The sequence below is a fragment of the Rhinatrema bivittatum genome, chromosome 2 (assembly GCF_901001135.1).
Source record: "Rhinatrema bivittatum chromosome 2, aRhiBiv1.1, whole genome shotgun sequence".
Taxonomy (NCBI): domain Eukaryota; kingdom Metazoa; phylum Chordata; class Amphibia; order Gymnophiona; family Rhinatrematidae; genus Rhinatrema; species Rhinatrema bivittatum.
The window spans coordinates 821,992,975-822,016,033 of NC_042616.1; the positions used below are offsets into that span (position 1 = coordinate 821,992,975).

Consider the following 23,059-nt stretch of genomic DNA (forward strand, 5'->3'; position numbering starts at 1 on the left):
CCGAGAGGGAGATAAGTAGGATACCTTATCTCTGCCCCAAAGAGATAAGTTATCTCTTTGGGGAGGATTTTAAGAGCCCTGCTCGCGTAAATCTGCCCGGATTTACGCGAGGAGGGCTTGCGCGCCGGTGCGCCTATTTTACATAGGCCTGCCGGCGCGCGCAGAGCCCTGGGACTCGCGTAAGTCCCGGGGTTTTCCGAGGGGGGCGTGTCGGGGGCGTGTCGGGTGCGGGGCCGATCGGCGCGGCGTTTTCGGGGCATTTCGGGGGCGGGCCCGGGGGTGTGGTTTCGGCCCGGGGCGGTCCGGGGGCGTGGCCGCGCCCTCCGGAACCGCCCCCAGGTTGCGTCTAGGCGCGCCAGCGGCCTGCTGGCGCGCGGGGATTTACTTCTCCCTCTGGGAGGCGTAAATCCCCCAACAAAGGTAGGGGGGGTTTAGACAGGGCCAGAGGGGTGGGTTAGGTAGAGGAAGGGAGGGGAAGGTGAGGGGAGGGCGTTAGCGAATTCCCTCCGAGGCCGCTCCGATTTTGGAGCGCCTTTCCAAACACCATTTGCCCACATGTTGTATTCAACTTAAGTCCCTGTAACAGATCCATCCCAATTATATATTCCTTAATGGGTACAATTACTACCTTAGCTTGAAGGAATTTTGTATCCTCCCACGACTAAAGAAATTATGGTTCGTTTTCCTATCACAGTTTTTCCTCCGAGACCCGCTAATTCTACCTTTTGCCACCCCCCCCCCCCCCCCCCCGTGTTTCTTGGGATTTCCAAATATTAAAGTGGCCTCCGCCCCCGTATCTACTAAAGCTATCACCTGCTGTGCCCCATTTTGCCATTGTATTTCTACCCCAATTTGGGGGCAATTATCCATGGTGACAGTAGCGATTTGGGGGGTATGGCCTTTTTCCTATTGTGCCCAGGATAAGTCCGGATACAGTCTGGTACTATTGGCCTCCTGAGGTGGGGCGCTGGGTTGTACGGACTCAGACTCGTTTATGAAGGGGTTTGTAGCATTTACCTCTTGCTCTTTTTTCTCTTGCAACAATTGGCTCATCTTTGTTAGTAACACTTTTCCCCAGTCTTCCTCCCTTTCCGCGTAAACTTTCTTTTGTTTACCCTTGCATTTTGGCAGATACAATTTATACATGTCTTTGGTTGGAATACCATCTATTTTCTTTTTAGCCACTCCAGCAGCTATCAATGCTGCAAACATATCTCTCCTTGACACCTGTGCGTCCGTATCTCGGTTTCGGAGATCCCTGTATCCCTTTCGAATACCTTCTCCTCTGTCACATACTTCGCCTTTAAATGTGAAAGTCTTATCATTGCGCTCTTGTATCCCTAAATCTAGGACCTCTCTGATTGCCCGAATCAGATCTCCAATTTTCTTCCCAGCAGTATTTAATAGCAAGGTCAACATAATGGACCTGTGTGCCGGGATTACGGTACGCATAATCTCTGCCCGAGCCATACCGGGCAGGGGTAGATCCAGGAAATCTCCCTGCAAATTCTTCAGACACCATGTTTGCATGGTAATTTCTTTGATACGCTGTATAATATCATGCATATTATATAATGGTTTGTTACTGATGGGCCAATCTAATACAGTGCTATACCTTGTTTTCTTGGCAGCGGCAACTACTCGAAACAAGTCCGTCATGTCCCCTTGCCAAACTACTGTTCTGATAGCTGCCCTTACCTCGGGATCGGTAGAAATCATAGTGAATCTTTTAACATCTTTTTGATCAATCATAATGTCTCCCACCCCCGATTCATATAATCTCACTAGCCAGCGGTCAATAGGTTCTCCTGGTTTTTGCCCCATGCGATCCAATATCTCACTTACTTCTTGTTGGGTGAAGTCCTCCATTACTTGTGTACCCTCCTGTTCTATAGCTCTACCATTGCTGGTCTGCTTTAATTTACTCCTGACTATGGGACAGGCTTGCTCTATGGGGGGGGGGGGGGGGGGGGGGAGGGGGTATTACTGCCTCCTCCTCACTGTCCATAGAGTCCCATATGTCCCCGTCCCATATCTCTGGATCCCAGTCATCTTTCATAATACATGCTCGTATTTTAGAATGATTTACTCTTCCTCTTCATTTTCTATATTTGTGTTGTGCTACCCGCACAGCGGCTCATTCGGCCACCATCTGATAATGTTCTGCCTTCTGTTTAAACGTCTCTAAGTGACACCTAAGCATAACATTATCTTTGAGGAGGTTGTCTATCTCTCGCTCTAGTTCAACTAATTTCTCTTTCAACATGCTTTTTTGTTCATGACATTTCCTATATCCTGTTAATACTACCCATCCTCTCCATCCAACTGTCCCCAATTCTTTTCCTTTTATTACGGGGACCTGTTGGAGTTGATTTACAATATCTAAAGGTTCTCCTCCTATATCCCAAGCCTCCGCGAGCCCTGTATTCGTAGCCCATTCCTGGGCCAACATTTTATACGGGGTTTTTTCCCATCTGGGAATTTTTAGATCCACCGGGCTTGGTGGTTCGGATGTCTCTTTTCCGTTTTTCCTTTTAAATAGAGACATCCTGTTCGTGACGCCAAATGTTGGGAATGAGAGAGTAAGGTACTCTGACACAATATCTATGACATCATTTATTTATTTTATTTATTTATTTATTTTATTTAACGGTTTTATATACCGACATTCATCAATGATATCACATCGGTTCACAGCGTAACATGAAACTAGTGCCTGTGGCGGCGCTTTACATCGAACAAGTTTAACATAATACAGTTAAAAACATATTGAAACATAATAACTAGAGAGTAAGGAAAGGTAGGGGAAATAAAGCATTAAACTAAAATTAAAATAACATGATTACAAGAGGGTAAAAAGGAGAAAAAAGGGGAGGAAAAGTGACAGAAGAATAAAAATAGATTAATAAATTAATGTAGGCAAAGATTGCAGGTATATACAAAATGTACAATTATAGGGAATAACATAAAATAACAATTGTGCAGGGAAGGGGTGAGGAGAGGGGGGAGAAGAAGGGGTTGGAAGGGAGTAGGGTAACACAGAAGGGATATTAATGTGACATCATGGTAATATATGTTATTTACAGAAAGTTATTTACATAACGCATGATTGCATATGCCATCCAGCAGCCTTCGTGTCATCAGCCTTGTATCGAGGAGTCGTCAGGTCAGCAAAGGCGAGAAGGGGGTTTTCAGTGTCCAGCACTCTATATGTCTATATTGCCTCTATATGTCTATAGAGGCAATATCTCCTACTCCCGCCGGACACTGGAAAGTCCTGCTCTTTTATACCGTGCCGTAAACAAGTATGCCTGCGAGAGAGAAATGATTGATCACTATCCCCCCATGTTATGTATCAACAGTTGCTACTGCCCAGTCGGCTCCATCCTGTCCCTGGCATGTAGGCGGTTGATCAGACGCCATATTCCTAACAGGGAGCCAGAAAGCTGAGCTGCACAACCTGTTTAACAAGAACATGTTTATCCTACAGGTAGTAACTGCTGCTCCGTGCAGGTTACCTCCATGTTTCTGTTAAGGGTAGTAACTGCTGCTCCATGCAGGTTACCTCCATGTTTCTGTTAAGGGCAGTAACTGCTGCTCCCTGCAGGTTACCCCCATGTTTCTGTTAAGGGTAGTAACTGCTGCTCCATGTAGGTTACCCCCGTATTTCTGTTAAGGGTAGTAACTGCTGCTCTGTGCAGGTTAACCCCATGTTTCTGTTAAGGATAGTAACTGCCACTCCCTGCAGGTTACCCCCATGTTTCTGTTAAGGGTAGTAACTGCCGCTCCGTGCAGGTTACCCCCATGTTTCTCTTACGAGTAGTAACTGCCGCTCCCTGCAGGTTACCCCCATGATTCTGTTAAGGGTAGTAATTGCCGCTCCGTGCAGGTTACCCCCATGATTCTGTTAAGGGTAGTAACTGCTGCTCTGTGCAGGTTACCCCCATGTTTCTGTTAAGGGTAGTAACTGCTCCTCCATGCAGGTAACCCCCATGTTTCTCTTACGAGTAGTAGAGATGTGAATCGTGTCCTCGATCGTCTTAACGATCGATTTCGGCTGGGAGGGGAGGGAATCGTATTGTTGCCGTTTGGGGGGGTAAAATATCGTGAAAAATCGTGAAAAATCGTAAAATCGCAAAACCGGCACATTAAAACCCCCTAAAACCCACCCCGACCCTTTAAATTAAATCCCCCACCCTCCCGAACCCCCCCCCCAAATGACTTAAATAACCTGCGGGTCCAGCGGCGGTCCGGAACGGCAGCGGTCCGGAACGGGCTCCTGCTACTGAATCTTGTTGTCTTCAGCCGGCGCCATTTTCCAAAATGGTGCCGAAAAATGGCGGCAGCCATAGACGAACACGATTGGACGGCAGGAGGTCCTTCCGGACCCCCGCTGGACTTTTGGCAAGTCTTGTGGGGGTCAGGAGGCCCCCCCCAAGCTGGCCAAAAGTTCCTGGAGGTCCAGCGGGGGTCAGGGAGCGATTTCCCGCCGCGAATCGTTTTCGTACGGAAAATGGCGCCGGCAGGAGATCGACTGCAGGAGGTCGTTCCGGACCGCTGCCGTTCCGGACCGCCGCTGGACCCGCAGGTTATTTAAGTCATTTGGGGGGGGTTCGGGAGGGTGGGGGATTTAATTTAAAGGGTCGGGGGTGGGTTTTAGGGGGTTTTAGTGTGCCGGCTCACGATTCTAACGATTTATAACGATAAATCGTTAGAATCTCTATTGTATTGTGTTCCATAACGGTTTAAGACGATATTAAAATTATCGGACGATAATTTTAATCGTCCTAAAACGATTCACATCCCTAACGAGTAGTAACTTCCGCTCCCTGCAGGTTACCCCCATGATTCTGTTAAGGGTAGTAATTGCCGCTCCGTGCAGGTTACCCCCATGATTCTGTTAAGGGTAGTAACTGCTGCTCTGTGCAGGTTACCCCCATGTTTCTGTTAAGGGTAGTAACTGCCGCTCCATGCAGGTTACCCTCATGTTTCTCTTAAGAATAGTAACTTCCGCTCCGTGCAGGTTACCCCCATGTTTCTCTTAAGAGTAGTAAGTGCTGCTCCGTGCAGGTTACCCCCATGTTTCTGTTAAGGGTAGTAACTGCTGCTATTTGCAGGTTACCCCCATGTTTCTCTTAAGAGTAGTAACTGCCACTCCCTCTGGTTTAGCTTTTTTATTTATTCCCATCCTCTAGCCTGTTTTCTTATGTTGAGGTGTGCTAAAGGATATTATATGCCCTTATGTACTTATACTCCATTAAACTGGTAGGTTCTGTCACATATATTTCTAAGTATATTTCTTGTCTATTGTGAACCATTTCCTTGTTTATACAGAAAAAGTGGTTTCCTGCATTGTCCCTCCTGATGTAGCCTCGGTGAAACATGCTCCCATATCAGGGGACTGCACATTGTTTGAACTGCTGCCTTTGTTGGAGCTTCCTTTGAATAAAAAGAAATTGATATTTGAAACAGCTTGACTCTTTGGCTACATATTTTATGTATTGACTGTGTATGTAGTGTTTGATAATTCAAACTATACCTCATGTCATACTAAATATAACAAAGGGGGGAATGTAAGGGTGCTTTGAAAATGACTTCCTATGAATCTATTATTACTGCACTGTGAAATTGCATTGATCAGACTTGTAAAACTATTGAAGGTTGCTGACATGCCAAAATATTCTGAAATGCTAGAATGCATGCAAGAAGTTAAAAAGTATGTCAAAGTTCAGCCTTAATGGCCGGATTTTAAAAGGGTTACGCGCATAAGTTATGCATGTAACCCTTTTAAAAGCCCCCTGTGCGCGCCGAGCCTATTTTGCATAGGCTCGGCGGCGTGCGCAAGCCCCGGGACGCACGTAAGTCCTGGGGCTTCGCAAGGGGGGCATGTCAGGGGCATGCTGGGGGCATGGCGCCAGCCTGGGGGCGTGGTTGAGGCCTCTGGACCAGCCCCCGGGTCGGGTGATGGCGCGCCAGCAGCCCGCTGGCATGCGCAAATTTACATCTGCCTCCGGCCGGCATAACTTTGCCAACAAAGGTAGGGGGAAGGGTTAGATAGGGCCGGGGGGAGGGGGGTTAGGGAGGGGAAGGTGCGGGGGGGGTAGAAGGAAAGTTCCCTCCAAGGCCCCTCCGATTTCGGAGCGGCCTCGGAGGGAATGGGCAGCGCGCGCAGGGCTCGGTGTGCGCAAGTTGCACAAATGTGCACCCCCTTGCGTGCGCCGACCCTGGATTTTATAAGATACGGGCGGCTACGTGCGTATCTTATAAAACCCGGCGTACCTTTGTTTGTGCCTGGTGCGCGAACAAAAGTACGTGCGCGCGTAGATTTAGAAAATCTACCCCTAAGTTTTGTTCCTGCCTTCTGGGCTCAGTTTACAATAAATCACATGACTTACAAGAATCCCAACTCATTAACATATATGAGATAAAATTATAATGCCAACCAATTAGGAAAATGTTATGCAAACAAACTAGCTCATTGCTATGTAAATTGGAGGTGATAATCTATTTAATTTGTTGAGTCAACAATGCTCTGAGAGACTGCTTCTGAATTGCCTTGCACTCTCTTGGAATATTCCATACTTTATCTAAAATAAAGATCTTTATTTGAAGCTGCTAGTATTAAGTGTTTATTTTGGTGGTCCAAATCAATAGGTATGATTCTAATATCTTTCACCCTAGTAGTCATGTATGACATTAGTAATATATAAGATCTACTTACAAAAATAAGGATGCCCACAAGTTAAAGAAGAAATCTGATTGCTGATACTTCCATCACAGTCTATAATTTATTATTATTATTATTATTATTATTATTATTATTGTTATAGTGGTCTTCCTCAGTTTTTGGTCTTTGTGTTGCTTATCTTTCTCAGTCTTTTCACGAGGACAAAAGAAGCCTTTCGTAGCTTACCATATGAAAATGGAAATGGTGCCACTTCGATTGAGCTGGAACATCAGGTGACTCAGCACTGCCACGGTGGCCCCTCGCCAGCCACAGGAAACCATGAAAAGCGGCAGGCACAGAGAAAACTCTGCTTCGCCTGTGCGGTGTGCTTCATCTTCATGATTGGAGAGGTTGTAGGTAACATATGACACTTCTAATTTGAGTTGTGCAGTTCAGCCAGGCCTGAATCCTAATAAGTTCAAGTACCAAAGCCTCATGCTTGCTAACGTTTGGCAATTTCTGTGTCTGAAAATAAGAGAATAATGTTGACTCAGCAATACCAAGCAGACTGATTAGAGCAGGGTTTCCTAAACCTGTCCTGGGGACCCCAAAGCCAGTCAGGTTTTCAGAATATCCACAATGAATATGCATGAGATAAATTTACATATTTATTTGATTTGTATTCTGCTTTTTGACACTTCAAAGCAGATTACATTCAGGTACTGTAGGTATTTCCTTACAATCTAAGTTTTTACCTGAGGCAAAGGAGGCTAAAGTGATTTGCCCAAGGTCACAAGGAGCATGATTTTGATTTGAACCCTGATTTCCCTGGTTTGTAGCCCCTAGAATCCTCTTTCACTCCACTCCACTGAGTCTCCATGATATAGAAATGTATCTCATGCATATTCATTGTGGAGGAGGGCCTAACGTGCACTCCTTTACATACCCTCCCCCTCAGTTCAGCTTTCTCAGGTTAAGCATCTGCCTCTTCCTGGGTTAACTCCTGGAAAGTAAATTCTCATTCCTATTTTCCTTTCCCACTATGAACTGGGACTGGCCAAACCTGGCTCTTCAGAAAAGCCTTCCCGCCAGATCCTTATTCCCCCCCCCCCCCCCCCCTCCCGGGCTCTACCCTTCCTCTAAAATGAAAACCCCTTACTGCTATCACCTACCCGGTGTAACCCACCCCACAGCCCCCCCTTACCCAATCATTCCTCCCCACCCTCTCCCTCTCTCCCCCTCCCCCCTCCTCCCCTCTCCCCACCCCCTCCATAGCCATGTATTAAAAGCCTTCCCTCTAGACTCCACCCCCAGTTAACCACCCTAAGACTTGACTTAGATCGCTGTCTATAACTTATCTTCCCAAGCAATGTTGTAATGTTATAATATAAATGTATCTCCTTATAATATAAATGTATTTCGTTATTCCCAAGCAATGTTATAATGTTATAATATAAATGTATCTCGTTATCCCTTATACAAGTTACCACGTTACAATGTAAAATAAGCAAATCTTGCCTTATTTGTTCAGTTATAAGTAAACCGATGTGATATCTCGATCGAATGTTGGTATATAAAAGCAAATAAATAAATAAATAAATGACTTCAGCCAAACTCAAGGGGCCTACTTTTAATTGTGGGTGGCTTAACTTCTCCAGGGTTACCTTTCTCCAGCCTTTCTGTGGTATCAGTTAAAAGTTCCTAAGAGACCCACAATTCCCTCTGAAACATGTCACCATGCAACATTGAAATGGTAAAGTCCCTGGCAGTCTTTAGACAATGGGATATCTCAGATTTTCTTTGTCAGTGCTGTCTCCATGGTATGAACAACTTTTACTCTGTGTGGTACCTGTTCTCAACATCCCATGGAGAGGCTTCCAGAGGTGATATCTCCCTACAGTATGGGATAGCACAGCTGGTCATAAGCTGGCCCCATAGAGTCTTAGATTGGGAATAATCACTTCCCAGAACAATGGAGTATGGAAGCTCAGGAAGTATTCCCACTTCTATTTAGGCTTGTCCAACCAAGGTCATCACTAGGACCTGTCTGGTTGGGTACTGTTATTGGTCACCATATCGTTCATGTAAGGTTTGAACCCATTTCTTGAGCTGCTGTTACCTTTCTGCGAGAGCCTATACTAAACGCTCCATGTTAGCTAATAAGCCTTGTCACTTCAGAGACTTTGCTGCATTTCCTTACTTTATTGAAAAGAAAACAAAATCCTAGTCACTCAACTCTGACTGACTTACTTTTCTGTCTATTCCGGTAGGGCTACCCCCTTGGCCTATTGTATTTTACCCATAGCTACATCTGCAGCTCAGCCTCAGAAAAATATATTCTGACTTTTTTCTCCTGCATGCTTCCCTGCTCTGTGCAGCTCCTTAGGTCAGGATTCCTTAGCACAAGTTCTTGCTCTGTGCAAGACTCAGAGCCAGTCAGAAAACAATTTCTCTTTTCTTCCTTTTTCTGGCATGGGTCTCTGCTTGTACAATTGTTTAGCGCAGAAATCCCCAAACTGACACCATATGTGATACTGTAAGACTTGCCAGAGGACAGATTCAGTCTGGACTATGGATATCCTTTTGCAGGTTTTATTTATTACAATAAAAAATTAACAGAACACAAACCTGCTTTCTTCAGCAGTGCTGGAAACAGACAATCAGCAGTTCAAACACATAAGTCAGTTATTAAAGATCCTGTATCTCCTAGTCTCATTTGGGGCACTCTGTCTTCTCTGGGATCTGCCGTCTTTATCCTATTACCACGGGAAATGCCCTGCAACCAGGATTCCCTTGTGGACAGTCTTCAGATGGACCAGGCGTAAGGGTTAATTTTAAAAGTCCTTTGCATGGAGAAAAGGGGAGATACGAGCATGGCTGGGCCGCGTGTGTACCACACGGATCTTCAGAGGCCTGCAGTCATGCGCATATCTCCAGGTATACACATTATGAAGGAGTTTTGAAAAACAGGTGGGTAGGGCATGGATGGGTCAGGGCAGTGCCATTAAGCAGAGTCCCACACAAGGTTGTGCCAGGATTTGACCAGGCTGCATAATCTGCTGCTGCTTCAGACCACGGGTAAGTATAAAAACAAAAACTTCTACAGTACTTAGTGGGGATTTAGAGTTGGAGATAGTTGGGTAAAAGGGAAGCAGGTTAGGTAGGGGGTTTAGGAAGTTTGCTCCTTTACTGGAGCAGTCTGGGAGGGAACTGGGGAACAGGCCTATTGTGTCGTCTTGCGCATTTACTAAAATCCCCCACACACTTTCACAAGCAAGATGGCACTTGCACGTGCATTAGGGAATTCTTGATAAAGAAGTCTCATATTTGAAATTGAGGAGGTGATTAAATCATTATGGGGGGGGGGGGAGAAATTGTCCAGGAGAAGATGCTTTTTCTCTAAATTATTATAAAACATTTATGCACATTTTGGTACTAAACTTGGCGAATATATATAACAGCATTTTAAAAGGCGATATGTTGCCATCATCTATGGTGCTTGCATCAATTAGTGTTATACTGAAGGAAGGGAAGAATCTCAAATATTGTAGCTTTTATAGACCAATATTCACTACTAATTATGATATCAAGATTTTTGCCAAGGTGTTGACAACTTGTCTTGAGCATTTTCTACCTCATTTGGTACATAAAGATCAAATGGGTTTTGTGAAGGGTCGACAGGGTGCAGACAATAATAATTGAGCTATAAATTTACTATACAGTCCCATTCGCCAGAAATCAAACTCCATTTTTCTTTCTTTGGATATCGATAAGGCATTTGATTGAGTGGAGTTGGCCTTTTTGTTTGCGGTAATGTGGCGAATGCATTTTGGCTCAAATTGTCTTCAATGGGTAGGATGCCTTTACTATGCCCCGAGAACACAAGTCCAAGGGAATGGTTCCGTTTCTGGTCCTTTCCAACGGAGTAGAGGCACCTTCCAGGGTTGTCCTCTCTCACTGTTACATTTTATATTATTTTTGTGTGATTAGAGAGAATCAGGCTATTTTGGAAAAGAGGGGTCAGGATGGGGATGAGCCTAAAATTGCCCTATTTGCAGATGGCATTCTACTTTTTATTGATCATTCTGAAAAGTCTCTGTTAATAGTTTCTGACCTAATTTTGGCTTTTAATAAAGTGTCTGGGTATAAGGTTAACATGGGGAAAACAGAGGTTTTGGATCTAGGATTAAAGCCTGAAGTGAGTGCTAAAATTCAGGCCTAATTTTATTTTAAATGGGCTGCTAATCAGTTAAGTACTTAGGGGTGTATATTGCAAAGAGTTTGAACAGATTATTCACTTTAAACTATGTGCCCCTATTGAAGGCTATTAAGGAGGATTAAGGATAACGAGAATCGGATGATGAAAAAAGCCCTTTATTCAACATTTGCCTGACTCTGGCCGAGTTTCGCTCTTTTATCTAGAGCTGCCTCAGGGGCAACTAAAAACAAATATATGAAACACATGAAAATGTAAAATCAATAAACAGCATATATAGGTGTACAAACTCCAAAATTAAAATAAATTATAACATTGTAAAGCCAGGGGCACTGTTTCCTGTCCCGCGGCATTATTGTTGTTACCTGTAAACCGGACTGATTTGTTTCCCAACAAGAATTTCGGTATATAAAAATTCTAAATAAATAAATAAATAAATATATGTGGGTTAGACATCGAAATGGTGTATAGAAATGATGCAGAAAAAGAACACAGGGCACAATTTGTGTACAGATATACATGGGTCAGATACTGGTTGCAAACACTAATAGGATCATACTGGCGAGGATAACTATATGTGTACAGATATACATGGGTCAGATACTGGTTGCAAACACTAATAGGATCATACTGGCGAGGATAACTATATGTGTACAGATATACATGGGTCAGATACTGGTTGCAAACACTAATAGGAGGAACCTCTCCAGTGTTTTTTGGTTAAAGAGATTTGGGGATTTTGTGGTAGCTTGTCAAAATTTGTATGATTGAATGCGCGAAGTATTTTTGCAGGAGGGGGGAAGAAATTGTTGTGGCAAGGTGTATGGTAGCTAGATTTCAGAAGTTTCCATTTAAACCTTCTTGAAGGGTGGATCCAAGCATGCTGGTCTGTATTTATATGGAATTAATTACATATCTTGTGCGTGATACAAACTACAAAGTGCCTAGAGTCGGGGATACTTTTTTGAAACTTTTTAGTAAAGAAGTGGGATCTGTTTCCACTCTATCAAATGTTACCTAGAGCAGCATCAGGGTGGTGAGGAATTGTGATATTGTAATATGTTATATATGTTCTACCTTTCTTTGCTGAATGATGTACTTCGTATTTTGGGTGGTATGTTTTCGCTCCTGTTTAACTTCTTATTGTATTGTCTTTCATTATTACATTGCTTTCATTGAAACTTAAAAAATCAGAAAATGCCTAGCACCAGCCTGAATTTCATTTGGGCACAAGAGACTTGATTGTTGAATTATACTAACATTGCAAATAATGATCAGCCATGCCAAATAGTAACCCAATTTAGCACCCAACTAACAGGAAGCCATGCATGGGGTTTTATTACCTCACACGTCTGCGTCTGATTTCATCTGAAAAAAGTACATTAGGAGTTTATGGGGCTGAGTCATGAAGATCTTTTACCATAGACACAGAACGGGAGAAAAAACATTAACGCAAGGGTAGGCAACACTAGTCTGGAACCAAAGCCAATCGGGTTTTCAGCATATCCACAATAAATATGCATGAGATGTATTTGCATGCAATGGAGATGATGAATACAAATGTATCTCATGAATATTCAGTATGGATATCTTGAAATCCCAACCGGTTTGTGGTATTCAAGGGCTGCAAATGCCAACCCCTTCCTTAGTGAATCCGTGCCTATGATGAAAAGAAAGGATATTGTTCTGAATTCCTATCTGTCTCATTAAGGCCCCCATTTCTTGCGCTGGAGCACTGAAAGCTGAACCTCTTCCATTTTCTAGGAGGCTACCTGGCCCACAGCCTGGCCATTATGACAGACGCAGCTCACTTGCTGACAGATCTGGGCAGTATGTGCGTCAGTCTCTTTTCCTTGTGGATCTCTTCCCGGACTCCAACCAAGACCATGAACTTTGGCTGGCATCGATCTGGTAAGGATGCACCAGACCATATGCATCACTGTCTTCCCTGACCTTCCAACTCACCCTCATTTTAAAAAATCCATGCTCATACTCACATCCACATCATTTACCTCCATAGCTTCTGTGGAATTTCTCACAAAATATGAATTGTGGCATCTTATTTTATGTATTTATATTCCACTATCAGGCACTTCAAAGTGGATTACATTCAGGTACTGTAGCTATTTTCCTATCTCCAGAGGGAGCACAATTTAAGAGTCCTCTTTACTAAGCATTTTTCTCATAGACACAAAATGGGTCAAAACGTTTAGTAAATGACCTCCTAAGATTGTATCTGAGGCAATGGAGGGTGAAGTGACTTGCCCAAGGTACAAGGAGCAGCACCAGGATTTGAAACCTGCTTTTCCTGGTTTGCTGGCCACTTCTCTATCCCCTAGGCTACTCCTCCACTCTTAATCTGTGTTGGGCCTCCAGGGCAGAAAGAGGGTCTCCTGCATACCATTGAGACTGAGGAGAGGAGGAGGGTCTCCAGGAGGAGGAGCAGAGTGACAGTGCAACCAGAGGTACAACATGACCGAAAATTCAGCGGAAGGACTGCAAACTGGGGCATGTTTAAAGGGTCTGCTTCCATCCCACCCCCTCCTCCGGTACAGGATTCCTGTGAGGGACGAGACCCCACAGCGCCTGGCTGCTACCGTGTTTCCCGATAGTAAGACACCCCTGATAGTAAGACGTAGTGGGAATTTTAGGGGGGTCGGCTAATGTAAGACATCCCCCGAAAGTAAGACGTAGTAAAAAAATTATTTTTAAATACCTGTCGGAGGGCCGCGTGGGTCCAGGCGGCTGGCGGCGGGAGCCGGGTGGTCGCGTGTTACCATAAATCTAGGCCGCGGGTGGGCGCTTGTTCCAGGCGGCGGCAGGGGGGGGGGGCGGGTGGACGCGCGTTAGTTCGAGACGGGCGGCGGGTGGTCGCGTGTTAAATCTAGGCCGGGTCGCACAGGCGCGCCTGTGCGACCCCTGCGATTCGATGCTCAAGGCAGTCACATGCCGTGACGTCACGGCATGTGACTGCCTTGAGCATCGAATCGCAGGGGTCGCATTCATTCACTGCCGGTGGGGGCTGCCCCACCGGCAGTGAATGAATGCGCGCCTGTGCGACCCGGCCTAGATTTAACACGCGACCACCCGCCGCCCGCCGGCCGTCTCGAACTAACGCGCGTCCACCCGCTCCCCCCCCCCCCCCCGCCGCCCGGAACAAGCGCCCACCCGCCCGCGGCCTAGATTTAACACGCGACCACCCGGCTCCCGCCGGCCGCCTGGACCCACGCGGCCCTCCGACAGGTATTTAAAAAATTCGACTGTTTTTCCAATATAAGACATACCCTGAAAGTAAGACATAGTGGGACTTTTGGGGGTAAAAAGAAAGTAAGACGCTGTCTTATATTCGGGGAAACACGGTAGTACACCCTAGCTTGCACAATCTCTACTATTTCACTTATGCTGCTTTCAATGCTCAGATTTCTGGGGAAGGGGGAGGTTTTGCACCCCTAGTCAAGACCAAGGAATAAAGGGATGAAGTGCGTCCAGCCCAACGCACAGGTTAATGAGTATTCAGACGCATGTTTTGGATGCACGTCCATAACCCCTGATGCAATAAGGGGATCGGCGCTTCCAAACTTGTGCATAGCTAATAGCAGTCATCACAAGTAAATTCCATGTAGATGAGAATATTAGCTCTTCCCCTGCGATGCAAAAAATCCCCGTGCACCCAAGGCACGCTTTTTAACACGGAAAATTTTTCATCTTCTCGGAGCAGGCATAAAATCATCCTGCATGTCAAGGGCTCAACTTAAAAACCATAAAAACTGCTTTTCTGTGGTTTCTCCTACTTAATATCATTGCGATACTAAACAGGAAGAACCATAGAAAGCAGCACTATGCAAAAAAATGTTTTGACATAAAAAAAAATTTCAGGGCGTACAATATACACGCTCTGGGCTGCGAGATACAACGGATGCTCGTAAATTGAGCGTCCATTTCCTATCCCATGCACAGCCTTGTCTCCTGGGCACCAGATGACATGGACATGCTAGGGATGCCTACAATTTATCCACAGTGCATCCTTTTTAGTGCAGCAGCAGCTAATTTTGTTTATTGCATCGGATACCCAGGGGAGATGATTGTGCACACAGTTAAAAAATGTGGGGCGGATTTTAAAAGCCCTGCTCGCGTAAATCCGCCTGGATTTATGCGAGCAGGGCCCTCGCGCACCGGCGCGCCTATTTTGCATAGGCTGCCGGCGCGCGCAGAGCCCCGGGACGCGCGTAAGTCCCGGGGTTTTTTTAGGGGGCGTGTCGGGGGCGGGGCCGAATGACGCGGCGTTTTGGGGGCGGGATGGGGCATTTCGGGGGCGGGCCCGGGGGCGTGGTTTCGGCCCAGGGCGTTCCGGGGGTGAGGCCGCGCCCTCCTGAACCGCCCCTGGGTTGGGTCTCGGCGCGCCAGCAGCCCCCTGGCGCGCGTGGATTTACGTCTCCCTCCGGGAGGCGTAAATCCATGGATAAAGGTGGAGGGAGGTTTACATAGGGCCGGGGGGGGTGGGTTAGGTAGGGGAAGGGAGGGGAAGGGGAGGGGAGGGCGAAAGAAAGTTCCCTCCGAGGCCGCTCCGATTTCGGAGCGGCCTCGGAGGGAACGGAGACAGGCTGCACGGCTCGGCGCGCACCGGCTGCCCAAAATCGGCAGCCTTGCGCGCGCCGATCCAGGATTTTAGAAGATACGTGCGGTTACGCGCGTATCTTGTAAAATCCAGCGTACTTTTGTTTGCACCTGGTGCGCGAACAAAAGTACGCGAACGCGCTTTTTTTTTTAAATCTACCCCTGTATGTCCAGTTTGGACGCAAGTTTTTTGTGTGTCCATATTGCATCGGCCTGAAAGAGAGGTATCTGGGTCCATTTACAGATGAGGTCTCTGGGCTCAGGCCTTAATATTCCATTCCTTAAAATTATCTTTAATATAAGAAACATTACACTGAAAATACAAAAATCAAATCCAGCTTGTAATCTTCAAAAAAACAAAACCACGTTCAGATATACTATAAATTATGAAGTGACAGTGCTTTCTGTCCCAGCTGTTCCAGCTATGTGCCACATCATTCTCACCAAGGGGAACAATAATCTAAACTGAGTATCTGCAATCTCCAGCTTGTGAAGCCTTCATCTCCTCTCTTGAAGCGATGGGATTTACACAAATTATACACTCCCCCACATACAAGGCTGGTCACACCCTTGACCTCATTTTCACTAACTCCGCCATCAATACTCTCAACTCCCCATCATGTCTTTCCGTACCATGGTCTGACCACACCATCATTAAAACTACCCTCGCACTAAACAGCCTACCCCCTCCCTCCCTCTCACCTCAACCACGCTCCTTTGAATACCGAAAAACTTGTCCTTTAGATATCCTCACAACAGCATGCTCAAGCATACCCGACCAAATTTACCTCTCCTCAGCTGACAACGCCATCTCCACCTGGTTCAAGGTTACCCTTAATATTGTGAACCAAACCTGCCCTATTTCTTTGAAAACTATTAAACCTGCCCAACTAAACAAAAAACCATGGTACTCACCTGAACTCAAAAATCTCAAAACACTCCTCAGAACCTCAGAAAGACATTGGCGTAAACACCCCTCCCCAGCTGCAAAAACCTCCTACTATCAACTCATGCACAATTACAGGAAAGCTATTCTTCAAACTAAGCGAGAATATTATGCAAAAAAAATTCACAATCTACAATACAACGCCAAGGCTCTCTTCACTATGATATCTAACCTTACCAGTTCCACTCTAACCCAACCACAAGAACCTACATCTAAAAAGCGGTGCAATGAATCAGCTTACTTCTTTCTAAACAAAGTCACCTCAATCACCGCTCAGTTTTCCCTCAGCTCTGACAATGTGATACTTCCCAATATCACTCAGTCAGCTACACTCTCGTCCTTTGAACTCTCCTCCTCCCTGGAAATAGAAAATATATTAAAAAAGATGAGACCTTCCTCACACCCTTCTGAAACTATTCCCACCAAGCTCCTCTTATCTATTCCTAAAACCATTTCTAAACCTCTCTCTAACATACTCAACCAATCCTTGGAACAAGGCTCTGTCCCTAACATACTAAAACAAGCTGTGGTTAAACCTATTCTTAAAAAATCCAATCTTGATCCCTCTATTTTATCTAATTTCAGACCTATCTCCAATCTCTATTTCCTCTCCAAAATCCTAGAAAAACTAGTCAATTCTCGCCTATCAGAATATCTTGACCAACATAATATCCTCTCTTCCACACAATATGGTTTCCGGAAACACCTCAGTACTGAAACCTTGCTTCTTTCCCTAACAGACACTATAATCAAAGGAATGGACAGTGGTAACTCCTATATTCTGGCCATGTTAGACATTTCCGCAACTTTTGATACTGTTAATCACAAGATTAAACACTTAATCACAAGTGTTCTGATTTGTTCCAAGATTTGTTCCATGTAAACTGCCCCCAGCAGTTTTGTTCTTTTACTATTTATTTAGATCAAGTGTTCTGATTTGTTCCATGTAAACTGCCCCCGGCAGTAGTTCTTACTGTTATCTGTAAACCGGAGTGATATGTATTGTATACAGGAACTCCCGGTATATAAAAACTATAAATAAATAAATAAATAAACAAGATCCTTATTAATATCCTCATGAGTATTGGTATCACTGGAACTGCTCTTTCATGGTTAAAGTCCTACCTACAAAATCGACACTACTCAGTTACTATTGATAATTATGAATCTGACCCGATCAGCCTTGACCGAGGCGTTCCCCAAGGTTCCTCTCTCTCCTCAACATTATTTAACTTATACATGCTCCCTCTTGCCAATCTCCTTACCAGTCTAGGTATCAAACACTTCATCTACGCAGATGATGTGCAAATTCTCCTCCCCTTTACAGACTCCCTTCAAACCGCCCTCCAAAACTGGGAATCCTGCCTCACCTCTATTAACCAACTACTCACTGACATGCACCTGACTCTCAATCCTCAGAAAACTGAACTCCTCATCATCTCCTCTAAACGCCCTTTACCACCCATTCCCCCATCCTACTCATCCACAACCTTCCCCACTCACACTCGTAGCCTGGGTGTTTTGATTGATGACCAACTCACCCTTAAACCCTTTATAAAATCTATCCTCAGTGACTGCTACTTCAAGCTGCAAATGATCAAAAAACTCAGACCATTGCTTTACTTCACCGACTTTCGCAACGTTCTACAGTCTATTATTTTTTCCAAAATAGACTATTGTAATGCCCTTCTCCTTGGCCTCCCTGCCACCCATACCAAACCTTTACAACTTTTACAGAATGCCTCAGCACGCATCCTTACAAACTCTAAAAAGAGAGACCATATCACACCAACACTCATAGGGCTACATTGGCTACCAATTAAATCAAGAATCCTATACAAAACCTTATCCCTCATCCATAAATGCATCATAAATGAGAGCACTCACTGGATCAACCCTCCATTCACACCACGTACCTCCATAAGACCTACTCGTTCCACCCATCAAGGAACGCTCCGATCAAATCCACTAAACTTACCTCCACAACAAAAAGAGCCTTTTCACTGGCTGGCCCTACCCTACATCAAACCAACTAAGGTACCTGGTATTATATTTATCAACAATAATACTGTAGAACCACATGCAATTGCTAATTGTAATTGATTTTGTATTTGCAGGACCTCTGATCTACGTGAGTCTGTAACACATCCAGACCCATTAGTAGTTTACAGGTCCAAAATTACTTTATTAATCACGAAACTATCACGAAACTACTCTTTTTTTTTAGTTTTCTTTACTTTTTTTGGAAAAACTTTTTTGAGTTTTTTCTATAAAATATTAGTAGACCCCGATTGTTAATTTTTGCATCACCATGCCACAATTTTAGACAGAGTAAAGCTCTCACGTTTGTATGATCAATCATTCATAGTACTCATAGTCATTCATGCAAAGTACTCATCTCTTGTGAAGTTCCCAACGCTCTATTCGTCATTTGACATCGTCCCGACACGATCGTGTTTCGGACCGCCCTGGTCCTGCTTCAGGGGTAGCGTTTAATCCAAGAAAAACGGGTCTTCAGCAATGGCTGTTCTTGCGGTTCCATTTGTTGTGCCTGATTTTATCTCCGGTCGCCATCCTCGACGGCCATTTTATCCAAAGCATGGCAGCTCTTCCGGTTTATATACGCAATGCCGGCATCCGGTTTCGCCAACCTCAGTCTTCTATCAGGTTGTGTTATTATCATTAAAGGTATAGTAAAGCACTGGGTTATAGGCTTCAATTGCATCGTCCTCTATTATGGATGTTGTAACAGGACGAAAAATTATAGCAAGTATTCAATTTGATCATTAAATGATGAACAAAGCAGCGAAAATACACTCCCATTCCAACGGGAGGTCGTTCAGCGGGGGTTCCGGACCGCCGCTGAACGACCTCCTGCAGTCGATCTCCTGCCGGCGCCATTTTCCGTACGGAAAACGATTCACGGCAGGAGATCGTTTTCCGGACCCCCGCTGGACCCCCAGGGACTTTTGGCCAGCTTGGGGGGGCCTCCTGACCCCCACAAGACTTGCCAAAAGTCCAGCGGGGGTCCGGAACGACCTCCTGCAGTCGAATCGTGTTGGTCTATGGCCGCCGCCATTTTTTGCCGCCATTTTGAAAAATGGCGCCGGCTGAAGACAACATGATTCGCGGCAGGAGGCCGTTCCAGACCGCTGCCGTTCCGGACCGCTGCTGGACCCCCAGGTAATTTAAGGCATTTGGGGGGGGGGGGTTCGGGGGGGGGGGGGGTTTAATTTAAAGGGTCGGGGGTGGGTTTTAGGGGGTTTTAGTGTGCCGGTTTTCCTGCCCTCCCCCTTCCCCCGATTTACGATTTTTTGACGATAAATCGGGGGAATTGGTATTGTATCGTGGCCCTAACGATTTTTGACGATTTTAAATATATCGGACGATATTTTAAATCGTCAAAAAACGATTCACATCCCTACTTCCCACCGGCTACCAATAGGGATATGTAGGAAGGCTTTATAAGCAGTAGCCTCATCTACTCTCCTCTGGTTTGTTCTGAGTCTTTGATACTCCACCATAAGGAATTTCTCTGATTTCTTGAAAGTCCACCACCCTCTGTCCTTTCTATTCCTGGCAGAGGATGTGTCAAAGATTACTACTGGGACTTTGCTGTTACCCATACCTTTGAGTGGCTGGCCCCAACCCCTATATCCCCCAGATATTCCTAATCTATTCTGTCTCCACCAGCTCACTCCCCTTATTATCTGGAACCATGATGCCTCCTTTCCCTCCTGAAACTGGCCTTTTCCCCTGTCAGCTGGTTGAGGCCGCTCGGTTTCCTCTTGATCTGGCTTGCGGGGCTCCCGTGAGTCTGCTCTTAAGAGAGTGCGTTCTCTAGCGAGCTGCATAATCTCCTCTTCCCTTGGCAACCCCCCTGAAATATCTTGCAGTTCTCCCTGAAGCTGATTTGTCTTGTCTCCCCACCTCTGCAATGCCGGGCCTTCCTCAACCGACTGCACTAGGCCACAGGGCTGTTCCTCATCCTGGATTCCCAAAGTCTGCTTGTCCCACTCCACTGGCAACTGACCCTTCTCCCCCAGGTAGGGGCCATCCTCCCCCCCACCTGATTGAGTCTGACCGTGATGGCCTTGGGCTTCAGATACTTCACTAACTTCTGGCCTCACTGCTCTGGACTTGACTGGACAGGTAGACCCCGAGTGAAATGCACACTGAGTCTCGCTGGTATCTAAGCATGCTCTCTGCTCTTCTTTCAACTTCTCTAACTCTAGATTCAAATTCATTTTCTCGATCTCCGCCTCCCTGCGTAACAACTTTTCTGCGTCCAGAGCCTCCTGCAGTGCAGTAACCTGAAGTTGCCGTTCCTCTTCTTTCTGAGTTAGCTGTCTGACCCTGGCGTCAACTGAGACCTCCAGCGCTGCCTTTTCCTCCAAAATCTTGTAATTTTGGTCTTGCAGCCCCTTGAACCTGTCTTCCATCTCCCGTTGCTGAGTAGCATGCACCTCAGCCTCCTGATCTAATAACTGTTTTAATCTAGCAGCTTCCTCTTCAGCAGTTTCCCGAAGTTGCTGCTGGGTGGCTACAAGGTCAGAGAGCTCCTGGCACTTTGCCTCCCACCTTTTCACCACAGCTTCCTGCATACTCCTCTGTTCCTCTATCACCCTTGTCCACCTTTCTTCTGACTCAGCATTACTCTGCTGTGCTTGCTGCAGCTTCCCCTGCAGGCATGCAACTTCCCCCTTAGTGGCCGAATGGCTATCGAGTAATCCGGACATTAGCAACTGCAACTGCTGATTTTGTTCTATCTGCTGCTGCAATAAACTCAGGGCTGTCCCCAACTCCAGCTCTACCTTCACCTTCTCCTGAAGGGCTAGTGCTAGTTGTTGGGCCAAGGACCCTCCTACAGAGTCCTGATCCACTCTTCCCACTGGCTTGCGCAGACTCTCCTGCTCAACCCGGATGCCTTGTACTGAGGAAACTTTCTCTTCTTCTATCCTCTTCCCAAAATCAGCTTGCTTCTTTCTTGCTTTCTTCCCCTTTAGACCTGGAGTCTTACCTACTTCTAGGCTTCCTTCCACACTCCCTATCTTCAAATAACCCTCCCCCTTTTGACCACTGCAAAGGGAGTCTCTTACTACGTTGTCACTGGTGCTGCTTTCCTGTTCAGTATCAGCAGTGCTCAACCCCTCTGGAGCCAGGCCCCCTTCTCTGGCTGGGAAACAAGCTTGGAGAAATTCCTCCCTTTTATTCCCCTCTACTGCCCCTTCCTGCCCAGAGTGTGCCTCTCCTACCTCGTGGGATTCTGCTGAAAGACAAACCCCCGGGAAGACATCTGGGTCACCTGCACCTTGAGACTGTGAGGTATTCTCTCCATCCTCCCCCATCATTATCTGCCTCGCGTGACCCCCCTCCATCTTCTGGGTCTTATTGTCCTTACTAAAACCGTGCAAAACACCCCTCGACTGTTCCGCCTTAAAACCACCCCTATTCTCAACCTGGGTACAAACGTTGAGGGTGCCTATACTCTCACCCCTTCCATGCGGAGACCCCTCAAGGTCCGTCCCTTCCCCAACCCACTCTCTGTATAGCATTTCCAGTGGGTCTTTGGGACAAGCCTTCCCTACATGGCTGTCTTCTCCACAAATCTGGCAAGAGGTACTGCCCCCCCCCCCCCGGCTTCTACCTTTTTTCCCATTTCTTTGGTGTGTCCCTTGGGCTCCTCTACGTACGACACTTCCTGTGCTAGACCCTAACTTTGCCACCTTAATCTCCTGCCCCTCTCTGTGTACTTCCTCACACGGGCAGTCTTCCTTAACCTGGTCTGGCTGCGGGCCCCATAAGCATTCCTCTCTCTCCTTTTTAGGACCCTTCCAGGCCATTTCTATCTTTGGCCGCTGGTTGGTGGGTTCAGTCCCACCCCCTGGGGATCTAGCCTTCTTGGCCCCTGCTGTGTCAATCTCCTGCAGTTCCTCGTATATCCCTTTCTCCTGAGGACCCTGCTCCTTATTCCAGCCCCCCTGGCTGCCTATAAAACCACTAATTTTAACATCACCATCTACACCCTGTTGAAACAGTCCCAGTGATTTCTTAACAGAAGCCCTTAACAGAAACATGGGGGTAACCTGCTCGGAGCGGCAGTTACTGCCCTTAACAGAAACATGGGGGTAACCTGCATGGAACGGCAGTTACTACACTTCAGAAACATGGGGATAACCTGCATGAAGCAGAAGTTACTACCCTTAACAGAAACATGGGGGTAACCTGCACGGAGCGGCAGTTGCTGCCCTTAACAGAAACATGGGGGTAACCTGCACGGAGCGGCAGTTACTGCCCTTAACAGAAACATGGGGGTAACCTGCATGGAACGGCAGTTACTACACTTAACAGAAACATGGGGATAACCTGCATGAAGCAGCAGTTACTACCCTTAACAGAAACATGGGGGTAACCTGCACGGAGCGGCAGTTGCTGCCCTTAACAGAAACATGGGGGTAACCTGCATGGAGCGGCAGTTGCTGCCCTTAACAGAAACATGGGGCTAACCTGCACGGAGCGGCAGTTATTACCCTTAACAGAAACATGGGGGTAACCTGCATGGAGCGGCAGTTACTCCCCTTATCAGAAACATGGAGGTAACCTGCATGGAACCGCA

At 46.1% G+C, this 23,059-nt stretch overlaps 1 protein-coding gene across 1 annotated transcript in view; it reads left to right on the plus strand.

Moving 5' to 3' along the window:
- LOC115083419 (zinc transporter 2-like) overlaps positions 1-23,059 on the plus strand; it is a 106,792-nt gene that overhangs the window by 29,296 nt on the left and 54,437 nt on the right. Inside the window, exons 2-3 of the mRNA XM_029587224.1 lie at positions 6,876-7,084; positions 12,648-12,794. Of these exons, the coding sequence (XP_029443084.1) occupies positions 6,876-7,084; positions 12,648-12,794 (356 nt within the window). The remainder of the gene's footprint in view (positions 1-6,875; positions 7,085-12,647; positions 12,795-23,059) is intronic.